The 12,576-nt window shown below is 29.2% G+C and overlaps 2 protein-coding genes across 5 annotated transcripts in view; one reads left to right on the forward strand and one right to left on the reverse strand.

The window, feature by feature from the left end:
- LOC129309533 (uncharacterized) overlaps positions 1 to 467 on the forward strand; it is a 38,208-nt gene extending 37,741 nt beyond the window's left edge. For all 4 annotated transcript variants that reach the window (XM_054951143.1, XM_054951157.1, XM_054951165.1 and 1 more), the window contains one exon: positions 157 to 467. In XM_054951143.1, coding sequence (XP_054807118.1) covers positions 157 to 214 — 58 coding nt within the window. In that variant the 3' untranslated portion in view covers positions 215 to 467. The remainder of the gene's footprint in view (positions 1 to 156) is intronic.
- A 1,132-nt stretch (positions 468 to 1,599) lies between these two features.
- Positions 1,600 to 11,168, reverse strand: LOC129289055 (agamous-like MADS-box protein FUL-L). Its single transcript, XM_054925881.1, has 8 exons — positions 10,657 to 11,168; positions 8,408 to 8,483; positions 7,284 to 7,348; positions 6,434 to 6,533; positions 6,301 to 6,342; positions 5,448 to 5,489; positions 4,644 to 4,765; positions 1,600 to 1,851 (listed from the first exon to the last, which is right to left on the reverse strand). Exons 1-8 carry the CDS (start codon positions 10,839 to 10,841, stop codon positions 1,737 to 1,739), a joined length of 747 nt encoding a protein of 248 aa, XP_054781856.1. The 5' UTR covers positions 10,842 to 11,168; the 3' UTR covers positions 1,600 to 1,736.
- Positions 11,169 to 12,576: the final 1,408 nt, after the last annotated feature.

The following is a 12,576-nucleotide window of genomic DNA, read 5'->3' on the forward strand; positions in this document are numbered from 1 at the left end:
TCTCTCAAAGATGAAATTAATATTTTAATTTCCTTTTTTTAATTTGACTTTCTTTTCAAGTGCATCATGACGTAGCCGTTTGCCTCTTCATTGGTTTCTTTCATGTCATAGCTTTTATGTTTCAATGACTGTGTCGTGGCAACTTACACATGACAGGGAGTATTTACTTGCTGCTGATGAACGTGCCAAAGATGAAATGAACAGTAAAATTTGACGTACTGCGAAATTATTAATTGTAATGCATCAGTATGCATTTCCTGTAACTCACACGTACGTTCATTACTGGCTTAGTATTTGCTTGAACAAAATTGTAATCGGGCTGGGGATAGGTTCATTGATCAGCTTAATACCAATTCAATAATATTCTTGTACCGTATTAAGACATTGAATAACTGTATTGAAGATTAGATCGTTCTTCCTACAATCGGAATATATTATATCTATAAACTTGCATTCTTTGGGAGCAATTCTTCCTGTTGGGATTTTTTTCACTTTTTTTTAATAATTATTGTTAAAGTAAAAGTTACTCTTTTTTATCATATTTTCAAGTCATTTTCGGTATTATTATTAGAATAAAGGAAAATCTTGAATCTCATTAACTTTACCTAAAATTCAACTAGTTTTTAACATTATCTTTATTCAATATACATACTTTAAAATAAAATAATTTAACATTTAATAATCTTTCCAGCATTTAATAGAGGCAAAAGGGTAAAAATGAAAATAATAATTATGGAGATGTTTTATAAATGGGATTAAAATTAATACTTTCTCTCTCTTTAGGATAAGAGGAGTAAATTAGAAGGTAGGACATTGAGAAGGTTTTTGCTGGCTTGAATGAACCAGAGTTCTTGTTCCATGGTAAAATATGAAGCTAAGGACTGAGATGGAGAGAGGGCATTTGTAAAAAGAGGAATCCTAATACTACAAGTAAAAAAGGTGCAAGTCCCATAAATTTGTTGATTGGGTTTGAACTTGTGATTCGAATAATGTTATCTTATTGGAGTTACTAATGTAAGCTGACCAAAAGTTGATGTAGGAATATTCTTTTCTTGTCCTTGTACTTTTCAAGAAATATTTCTAGAAAAGTATTTATGAAGGTATTGAGTCTAATTGATCACTCTATTATGGAAGGTATTGTGGTTTAAAAATCGCTGCAATTTTTTTACTTGATAAATATCCAGGTCCAGATCACATGCAATGTATTTGATGTAGTGGGATAGGAAGTGGGGTGATCCTATCCATTTACTCTGTCTAATGGTTGGAAAGAAAATAATGCAAAAAAAAAAAAATTATCATCTTCAAAGCAAACAATTTTTCTTCAATAAAAAATTACTTCACAATTTAAATCCTAAAATTCTTACTTTACAATGGATGTAGAGTGTGAAGTGCGGATTCCATCTAATGATAAATTACTATTTTTTTTTTGGCATCAAAAATTTCTTTTTTTTTTTATTACATTTGAACTCATTCAATGGTTAATGACTTGAACACTTTCAAACATCAGAGGACATGGTTATGCCTCAAGAAAAAATGGACTTTGAGGCAAAAAGAAAGAGAACCAAAAAAAAAAAAAAAAACGCAGAGCTGTACAGAGAATGAAGCAGTTAAATGTACTTAGAACATGGGGATATATATCAATTAAAGTTGATTGGTGCATGCCTTCAGCAAGAGCATGCATTAATTAGAGTCATAAATTACTTAAAAACAAGAGTAATACAGAAGCACTTCATAATTTATCTGATCAAATGACGCAGCATCCATGGTGGCATTATGATATTACTTCTTCTGGCTTGAGTCCGAGCTTCAATCTCTTCTTCCTCTTCTGATCCTCTTCCTTGTAAACTCGCACTGCACCACCAACATTAATTATTGTTGCATCAAATTAAGTATTAGATATGCAAAAAGAGGCAGCAATTAAGGGATAACCACTTGTGAATGATCATTACAAAGATTTAACAAACATTTTTAATTAAATTAGACATTTTTTGTGAGAAAAAAAGGTTATAGGTGGTTTTAAGGACGATCAAGACACAGGCCTTGTGACTTACAGAGAAATTATAGAAATACTCAGGATATGTTTAGATTTCAATTAGAAAAAATTAATTATGAAAATAATTGATGAACAGAGCATAATGATGTTTGGATAATATTTTTTTAAATTGAATTTGATAAAATTAAAGAAAGATGTTTGGATTTTTTTTTTTTTGGGATCAATTTTGAATCATCAAATTATAATAAAGGACATACTTTTTTATAATCTAAATATTGATAAGTAAAATGGCGGGTAAAATTGTAAAATGAATATTCTGACAATTCTTTAAAGTTAAATTGATTCTGAAAGGGGATTTTTTTCGTCACTTCTTCTGAAGTGGAGTTTTGGAAGTCAAATGAAATTTGAAAAACTTATTGGTTTGGGATTTTTTTCTTTTTGGGGTAAAGTTTGAAATAAAAGCTCTATTACTTATGATTATGTGTGTGAGTGTGTGGAAGAGAGAATTTGGGGATCTCTTTCGACAAAACTAATCAAAAATAAGTTTTTTATATTTTCAAATAAATTTAAATCATTGATTAGCAGGAAAATCATTTCTCCTCCCTAATTAATTAACACACAAACAAAAAGAGAAGAAGAATTTATGAAGGAAAAATGATATTAAAATACCAAAATAATAAATTTATGACAGAAAGTTTCTGATTTTTTAAAAAATTAATTGTAAATATTGATTCACATTGTTATAAATTCAGGAATTTTAATTATAAATAAAAAATTTAAATTTTAAATATAACTCACAATTTGTAGTTATAATTCCTGTTTATAACTATTTCAATTAATATTTATAATTTATTTTTTAAAAAATTTTGTTAGAAATTTAACTCTCATAGGTTTCAAGTTTTGAGACTTTATTATCATTTTCTTACCTATCAAACATCATATCAGCTAACAACCTCATGAATGTGAACTTCAGTAAATCTATCAAGCATAATGTAAAATAATATGCATATAATTTTTCACCAGATCAAACACAATGGAAATATGGAATATTGGGAGAGGGAGTCTCTCCATTTTTCCCCCTCCATTTCCCCAATCCCCACCATTCAAATTATTTTAATGAATAGTGGGGATTGAGGAAATGGAGAGAAATGTAGGGGGGAAAAGGGAAAGACCCCTCTCACGAGAATATTGTAACATTTTATTTTCTGCAAATATGTTGCCATGCATACACTGCAATAGGAACATGGAATATTGAGGGAGGGAGTCTCTTCATTTTCCCCCCTTTATTTCTCCAGTCCCTACCATTTGTTAATTTAATAAAATAATTTGAATGATACGAATTGGAAAAATGGATGAGAAAAAAAGGAGAGACTCCTCTCTTAAAAATATTGTAACATTTTATTTTCTATTAATAAGCTGCCATGCACACACACTGTACTTTATGAAGTATTTTACTTAAAAACTCAACATGCAATAATTACCTTTATAAAAAGTCCTCCAAATATTGATGACAAGCTGATGATGACTAACATATAAAAATCTTCATTTTTTTTTCTTCTCATAATTTTTCATGTAACTATTTATAAAAAAAATGGAATTTTTCATGCAACTGCTTGACCAACATTGTAGCCACTCATATTTACACTAATCCTTGGTTTGTCCGGGGAAGAAATTAGATAGGAAACAAAATTAGAAAGGAGAACCGCTAAAAATATATGATTTTTTTTTTTAAAAAAATTATCATTTTTGACAGTTTTCCCCTCCTAATTTCATTTCTCTGTATTTTCTTTTACTCTTCTCTCTATCCAAATCAAAACGTTTTTAATAAGTAAAGATTTTAAGTTAATGTTTTCATCATAGTATGAAAATCTGGGTTAACTTCATCAGTTAAATTAATAAATTGTTAAATCAATGTCTTGATTGGTTTAATAAACAAATTTGTTTATAACCAATTTGATGATATATAATTCAACTATAAGTTTAACAATTATTGCTAAACCAAGGCTTTGATAAGTTCAATATCTAATCTGATTTTCAGTACTTTTATTTTCACAATAAAATTAATTCTATACTCAATGCATGTTGAGGGGAGAAGGAAAGGGAGGAATGAGAAAATATATATACTATATTGATTCTATGCATTAATCAATTTTATCATGTTTTACTATAATTAAAAAAATCTTAAACATTATTAACTATGTCTTAAAATTAAAAAAAAACATAATTGTTGGTTTCTATAATTTTATTAGGTTTTACTTTTTGTCCTTATAGTTTTTTTTTAATGTTTTCGATCTTTATAATTTCAAAAAGCTTGTGTGACATTTATTTTTTATACCCCTATAGTTTTAGTTTTTCAATGTTTTGAATCTCTGTAAAGACTAAAAACAATGAAAAAAATTACAGGAATTAAAAACAAAACTTATGAAACCATAGGGACTGGTTATTATGTTTTTCTTAAAATTTAAGTCCATATCTACCTCTAATAAGAACAAAAAAAAATATTTTTAATTTTTTTAATATTTAATAAGCAAGGAAAAATAAAAATAAAAATAAAAAATAATAAAATGTCTTATAAATATAATCACAGTTAATCTTTTCTTTACCCTAGAACTAAAAAAATATAAATACATACATATATTGAGAGAGATACCCGAGTGTTAGTGTAGGAAGCTGTAGCTGTGGCAAAGGTACTTTGAAGGCTTGTAAATTATGTCCCTGACGGTACTTCTCCTTCTCTGGATTTTCAGCCAGTGTCTTCTCTTTGTCCTTCACCTATAGAATCATACATAAACTGTCATGACTATTAAAATAAAATTATATGTAAGTTACAAATTATTTTTTTAAAACAAATTATTCAGAACCCTCCTGAGTTTTCATTGAATTAGAGAGACTCTTGTTTTTTTTTAATAGAAAAAGAAACTCAAATTCTTTTGAAAATAAGAAGTAAATTACAAAGAATTCTCTCAAATTTTACCGAAATTATGATTACGTACATAGACACCGTTTATTTTCCAGAGACTTGAAGTTTTGTCAGTAAATAACAGAAGTTAATTAGATATTTTTCTAAAAGTAATTTTAGATACTTTCTAAAATTATAACTAAATGGTCACATGTCGTAAATATACCGTTGTAAATAAGGTAAGTTTCTCTTTCAATGGACAGAATGACAATTAGGTTTTAAAATATTGAACCTAACAATAGTAAAGTCTCTAATAAAATTTTTAAAAATATAAGTTATATAAATATTGACTTAAGCAGTAATATGAGTTACAATTTAATAGTTACATTTAAAATTTAAATATCTTATTTACAAAACTCAAACTCTTGAATTTATAATTGTTCAACTTATTCTAGAAGACTAGCTAGTATAGTGGAACTTACACCTTTCTCGGCCTTTTGGCTAAGATCAAGTATAGTGGAACATTATTAGGAGCATGTATGAATTATATTCTACCTTCTTTGCTAGCAAGTTGTTTTGCTCCTGCAATGCCCTTGCCTGTCATGTGCACACTACAAAGTTATATATTTTTAATTTACATATATTATTATTATAATTATTCTTCATGCAGAAACCATCTTGAAATTGGTAAGAGAAGTTAAATGGAGTTCCCAAGTAGAAGTTAATGAAACTAATGTCTGGCATTAGGATTTGATTTGTTTTTGAGGGACAATATCATTTAAATTGTTATAGATTTGCTACATGCATGTTACCTTTCAAACACTTGAGAAATTTCTGCCGTAAATATTTCCAAAACAATATAAGAATGAAAAATTTGCTAATTGTTCTTGACCTGAGACTAAAGCCACTTGTTTGTACTAACGTAGAATTATGATTTAGCATATTAACAACATTGTCTACTTTATTCTATTTCATGTTTAATGCATGTTTTAATCTGTTGAAAGATAATTACATCTGAACACAAAAATTGATAGCATTAGTCACAGGCCAACATATTTAACATCATTAGTATTACCTTATCATTTTTTTGGACATTAAAAAAATTGAAGTGATTAATATTGCATGCAGGATAAACTTGATGTATTTAAAGATAAAGAAAAAACTAAATAGATCTATGTCTAAACACATTAAAACTATCAAGACCAATAGTTATGTTTTCCAAAAACTTTATTTATTTTGAACATCATAAAGAACATATATGCAAACATGAGATGTCATTGCATGCAATTATCTCCACCAAATTAAGGGTTGTTCTGTTGAAAATTATCTCCACTAAATATCTATTTCAGGGTGCATGTGTAGCATTTCAATAGCATCAATTTCATAATTAAAATATATATAACGTTACCTTCTTCTGATGCTCCGAGATGGACTCATTCATCAGTTGGTTCTGCATAAATCAAGTTGAACACTCAATCATGAAAACTAATAATTCTAATAATTATTTATGTAATTCTTAATTAATATTGTTATATATTTACCTTTCTGGTTCGAATACGCTTTATAGCTGTGTCGATCTGTTGCTCCAAGTTCTGAAGCTCTCTCAATCCCATGACCTCAAGATCATGTCCTCCGTAGTTCCTATATTGAAGATGATATTTATAGTCATGAGTCTATGATTTTTTCAAGAAAGGTTTAAACTGATGATCTTCTTTTAACTTGGTAACACATTTGATCCATTCACAAGAGTTACTTTACGTAACATAATGTAATCATGGGAAAAACCTATAAAAATCATTGAAAAAACTGAAGGGTCTAATCTTATCAAATCCTTTAATTTCATCTTAACTTTTCAAGAGATTCCAGAGGTTGAATTTGAGATAACAATAGGAATCATTATGGCAGGATAATAACTCATTTTTAGTTTATTACATTAACCTACAAATCAGTTTGGACCGCCTATATTTTTTGGAGAATGACAATTATGTATCAAAAGATCCATTTAATGACAATTAACTCGCTGCCAACATTTAAAAAAGTAAATTGTAAATATTAATTCAAACAATTGTAAATTTAAGAGTCAATTTATAATTGATATTTTTTATTTATAACTATCTGAATTAATGTTTACATCCATTTTTCAAAAAAAGATTTGAACCAACTACATATTATTAATTTAATCTTTTAGGACTTAAATGCCATTCTTTTTGTATTTTTTCTTTTATAAAAAAATTATACTAGGAAACTTTAACCCATTCACATAAGTTGAAAGGTTAAATTTTACTCAAGGTAACAATTATTATTTTCTAGCTTCAATATGAGAGTATTTAAATTGAAAAGAGAATGAAGTTTCATAGTAAAGTGTAAACAGTGAAATCAGAGTGATTATACCTTATGTTCTTCTCCAAGATTTTAGCCTTAGTTGTTAGTTTGTAGAACTCCAAGGACAAGTTTCCCTACTCACACAATTCAGGAGACAGTTACAGGCAAAAATAAAAATTATCTTCAACAAACACACACATACACACATTAAAGTACTAAATTGAGATTAAATCCATGAATTAACTTTTTTCAATTTATATAATACTTTTTTTCTATTTGTATTATATATAAAGGATTTATTAAGTGAGTCATGAATAAAAAGGGAAGATATATAACATTACACTTTAAAATCTAAAATTTGTAAAATTGACAGTCAAGGACATTTAAAAAACCAAAATATTTCTGAAGGACCTTAGGAACAATTTTCATCAACACTTTTTGAGTTACTGCAGAGGTCGTTGTAATTTGGGAACATGGTGGTTGTTATAAGACACAATAATGCCAACATATTTTAAATTTTTGTGTTTGATTCATTAGCGCTGTTCTTTCCAAAATATACAACGTGAAAAATATTCTCCCTCTTAAAGGTAAGTATAACATCCTCACATGTTTTTATTTAGGATGCCTTTGATTTCAGGGTAAAAGAGCAAATTAATCCTTAAATGACTCCAAGAATGTTTGAGACCCTAAACTTATTTATAGTGTAATGTTCACCTTTAACTTTTAAAAGCAATGTAACACGACTGTTATCATTAATAAAAGTTAACTTTGACCGTTAGTTAATCAAAAACTAATATTAAAAATTATAAAAAAGAACCAATAAAATTGTCTTGGTCATTTTCTATAATTTTTTGTGTTTTCGATTGTAATTTTTGGATTATTTACTATAATTTTTTGGACTTTTTCTATAATTTTTTATGTTTTTTAGCATTTTTTAATCAATTAATAGTCAAAATTAACTTTTATTAACAATAAAGTCAGATTACATCATTTTTAGAAGTTGAATTATATCAAAAATAAGGTTAAGGTCCTAAACCCTCTTGGATCTATAGTTTAAGTGTCAATTTGCTTTATTACTCTTGATTTTATTAGCTTTTGTGAACTCATGGTTATGCCAAAAAGTAATAAATTAATTTTTTTTGGCCTAATATAAATTGAAGGTTACGTACAAGTAAGGTTACTGATTTAAATACCTTCGATTCGTTGTCAGCTTCAGCAAGTTGTTCAGTGTGCATTTGCCTCTCATACTGTTCCAGAATGCCATCCAAGCTGCACCACCCAAAAACAATTAATTGGTATACTAAAATTTGGTACTCCACTCTTCTTTTATTTGTAGGGCAAAGAGAAAAGATTAATTTTAATTTGGTCTAATTTGTAAAGCACTTTATTATTTTTTATATTCCTTATTAGGGGTAGAGGTAAAAATTTATTAAATTTTAAAACAAAATTAATAAAGTTTAAGGTTTTTTTTTTATTTTGATGAAACATGTTAGAAGTCACTCATAAATAGAATTAGAGGGAATATTATGTATGTGTGTGTTATATATAATGCCTAAATGTGTATTATTTATACGAAACACCTTGATTTGCCGGGAAACATCATCATTCTTGGTCTGCATTTATTAGTTATAACTTTTGGTTCTAATGGCAATGCAGCAATAATACAGATTCTTATTTCAAACTTTATTAAAAATGGCCTCGTTTCACTTTATTAAAAATGGCCCACATCACTATATCAATTCCGCTAAGAATAAAAATATGCTATTTTCGTACGCCATATAGGAAGAGAAATTGTACCGTCCTTGGATAATTTAATTCTTGAATTTCCTGCTTCATTTTAATGGCAAACCTGTTATCCTGTTGGGATTTGAGAAAAAGGGTACAAAAAAGAGAGTATCAAGGCAATCTGTTATCCTGTTTTCGAAACAGTGAAAGGACACAAGTAGTATTGTTTCGTTTAAACATAACTTAATAATTAACAATTTAGCCTACATTGTTGGTTTTAATTACTATAAAGGAACAGCTGGTCTTCATTTGTTTACCCTCCAGTTATATCCATTATGTGTACTTTCAAATGAATTGATCTAAACGATAAACATGCTCACATAATGATATTCCAAATTTTCTTAAAATGATAACACTTTTATCGACAAATAATAAATAAATGGTGAAATAACAGCTTGTTCATTTTTTTTTATATTATATGTTGATTGATTGATGATTGATTAATATCTGATCCATAAATGATATTTTTTAATCCGATCCTGTCAGACCTGTGTCTTGGATAAAATGGATGTTGCTAAGTGCTTGCTTAAGGTCAGGCCAAAAAAAAAAAGTGCTTGCTCAAGGAGATTTTTGTGTCTTATATATGTTAAAATTAAAAAGGAACATGAATAACTTCAAGCATATCAGCAATGTACATGTGTGTGTATTTACTTATGTTCTATATATCTATAATATTAAAATTTTATTCTTTAAAAACTACTATTATAAGTTATAAATTATAAGATTTGGTACAAAGTATAAATCCCATACTCTAGTTGTAATCATGTTCCTATGACTATTTTCTTTTCGCCAGCAGACTGATTAAATGGTTTTAGATTTGAAAAAATAATTCTTATATTATTATAATCCTATAATGTGTAATGACTACCAGTCAAAATCAATGTGCAGTTTCTGTGAACCTTACGTTTCTGTCTAATCAAAAAACCCTAATTCTCACAGAACTAAGAGTATACTATAAAGCAAATATCATGCTTTTTCCCCCTTCTCCTTATCTATCAACAAATTAAAAATTAAAAACCAAATATATATTTTTTAAATTAATGGCCTCCACTTGACTAGACACAAAGCAGCAATATATTAGACAAATCACTAAATGCTAGGTTATTACACCAAGAATGGCTACATGACCCCCTATATACGCAATGCTCTAAGGTATATATCATGACTATTTAGTTACAATCATATGTCTATGTATATATTATAATATAAGTTATAAATGAAGAAAAATACCAAGCCTACAAATGCGCATCTTTGGAGCAAAGCATGACACCAGATCTCAGACATAACTTCATTATTAATTTATCAGTGGAATCTATGAATACTTACCTATCAAAGTTGGAAGAGGTAATAAAAAGTAAAGCAATTTTCAGACGAAACTGGGACAACTAATAGTAAATAATATACTTGATCTCAGTTTGAAACAAGAAAGAAAGACTATGAAATATTGGAGCACAAGAAAACATAGAAAAGACAGAAAAAAATAAAGAAATTTAATTACAGCGCAAGATAGATAACATGGCAAGTTGATGGTGACTAGAAATAAGATCCAAAAACAAGAAAATGAGGCCTACAAGTTGATATATTGTGTGTGTGTGTGGAACTTAGAAGAAAGAGAAAATTAACGATGAGATCGATCACAGAGAGATCAGGAACGAACCTGGAATCAGAGGACCAATCATAGAGCTTGCCTTTGTTGGAGAAGATGATCACAGCAACTTGAGCATCACAAAGCACGGAGATTTCTTGAGCTTTCTTGAACAGTCCACTTCGTCTCTTTGAAAACGTCACTTGACGGCTGATTTTGTTCTCGATACGCCTCAGCTCAACCCTACCTCTCCCCATTTTTTTCTTCTTCTCCACAATTATTGTCAGAAAGATAAAGAAGGAAAAGTTTTCAGAGAACCCAGTACAGATAGATAGCAGTAAAGGAAACCCTAAAGAGAGAAATAAAGTAACAAGAACGCTTAAAGAGGGAACGAATGGTGTTTATAACATGTGCATCTTTCTATTTTTGTGCTGATAAATTGTAGAGGAAATGAGTAAAAGGAAAAAACTGTGTGTTGGTTTCGGGAAGGGAAAGAAAAAGAAAAGGCTAGGTTTAGTAAGGAACGGAGGCACGAGAGAGAGGGAGAGAGAGAGTGTGGGTTTGTTTGAGTACAGTGTTGTCATTTCAGGATCGGAAAGTTGAAGCCGTGTGGGCGTGAAGGACATTGCGTTGTCGAGGTTTGATTGGAGGAGAGGGAACACTTTGACTCGTGGCTCAATATTGAACACTGAGGCGAAACATTCCGTGCGACTTGTGGGACCCACGCAAAACCAAGTTGAGTGACGAGCAAAGGAAACCAAAGGAATGGTGTCTTGTTTTGTTTTGTGGTATCATCGTTTTCATTTAATTGGCTTACGATAAGATAGCACATCTTCACACTCAGTATACCTCTCTTCTTTTAACTTTCTTACATTCAAATTGCACGCTTATTTTTGGTAAATATTACTATTGTTAACTTTTGGTTTAGGTTAGTAGGTCGTTTTTTTTGGTCCCTTTATTTTTACTTTGATGATGTTTGAAATTTGAAAGTATCATACTATCATTAACATCAATCTTTTCGTTCATTTTACTTTCATTTCCTATATTTGGAACTTTTCTAAGAAAGCATAAACCTTAATTGCTTTACTTTTGAATGTAATATGCCCCATTAAGTGAAACGGATGTTATCGTCTTGATTATTACATGTGGCAATATAATTTTAGCTTTATACGCGGGTTCGCTCTGAAAAGACATAATTTAAATGTTTGATCTAGACCTTCGAAACTTCCACTTTTATTTATCTCAGAAAGATGTACCGATAGATTAATCAATGGCCAGGAAGTAAAAATGAAAATGTTTTCAAGGCTTGAAGTACATGTTTCCAAAATTATATAGAAGCTAGGTAATTGAGTTAAGCCATATTTAAAAATTAATGTAAGAATTTGTTGGGATTAACTTTTTTTTTATAGGAATATTATAACGGAATTCGAGCTTTTCAACTCAAGACAGTTTTTGTCAAACCTGTGATAAACTCTCACATTTCGTCACATAGGTGTGTAAATGATGATAAACTCTCACATTCCCTCTTTTTTTCCCCCTTGCTTATTTTGAGTTTGCTGTTGTTGTAGTTTGTAATCCTTTTGATTTCAGAGTAATTTGTATTGATTCTGTTAGCATTTTATAGTTAAAAATGTATGAATTAACTAACGCATCATTATATCTTGAAACAATAAATGCATTTTCTTAAGATTTTAATACTCTGTTTGGATGGGAGTAAAATACGGGAGGACAGAAAATATAAGAAGAAAATAAGAAAGAAAATAAGTTTTTTCCAGTTTGTATGAGGAGAGAAAAGTGGGACAAGAAAATGAGATGTAGGGCTCACCATATTTTTTCTTTGCAAGTGAAGAGACTTTGAGAGAAATTTTTGTTCCATCCTTTGCCCCTCCTTTCTCCCTCTCTTATCCATCGTTTTTGCCTCTGCTGGAGATTCACCATCTTCGACCGAAGTAGCGACATCATATTCCACCTAAGCGTATTTTTTCTCAACCC

This window comes from Prosopis cineraria, unplaced genomic scaffold (genome assembly GCF_029017545.1).
Source record: "Prosopis cineraria cultivar Desert tree isolate PC_DT_omini unplaced genomic scaffold, ASM2901754v1 PC1, whole genome shotgun sequence".
Classification (NCBI taxonomy): domain Eukaryota; kingdom Viridiplantae; phylum Streptophyta; class Magnoliopsida; order Fabales; family Fabaceae; genus Prosopis; species Prosopis cineraria.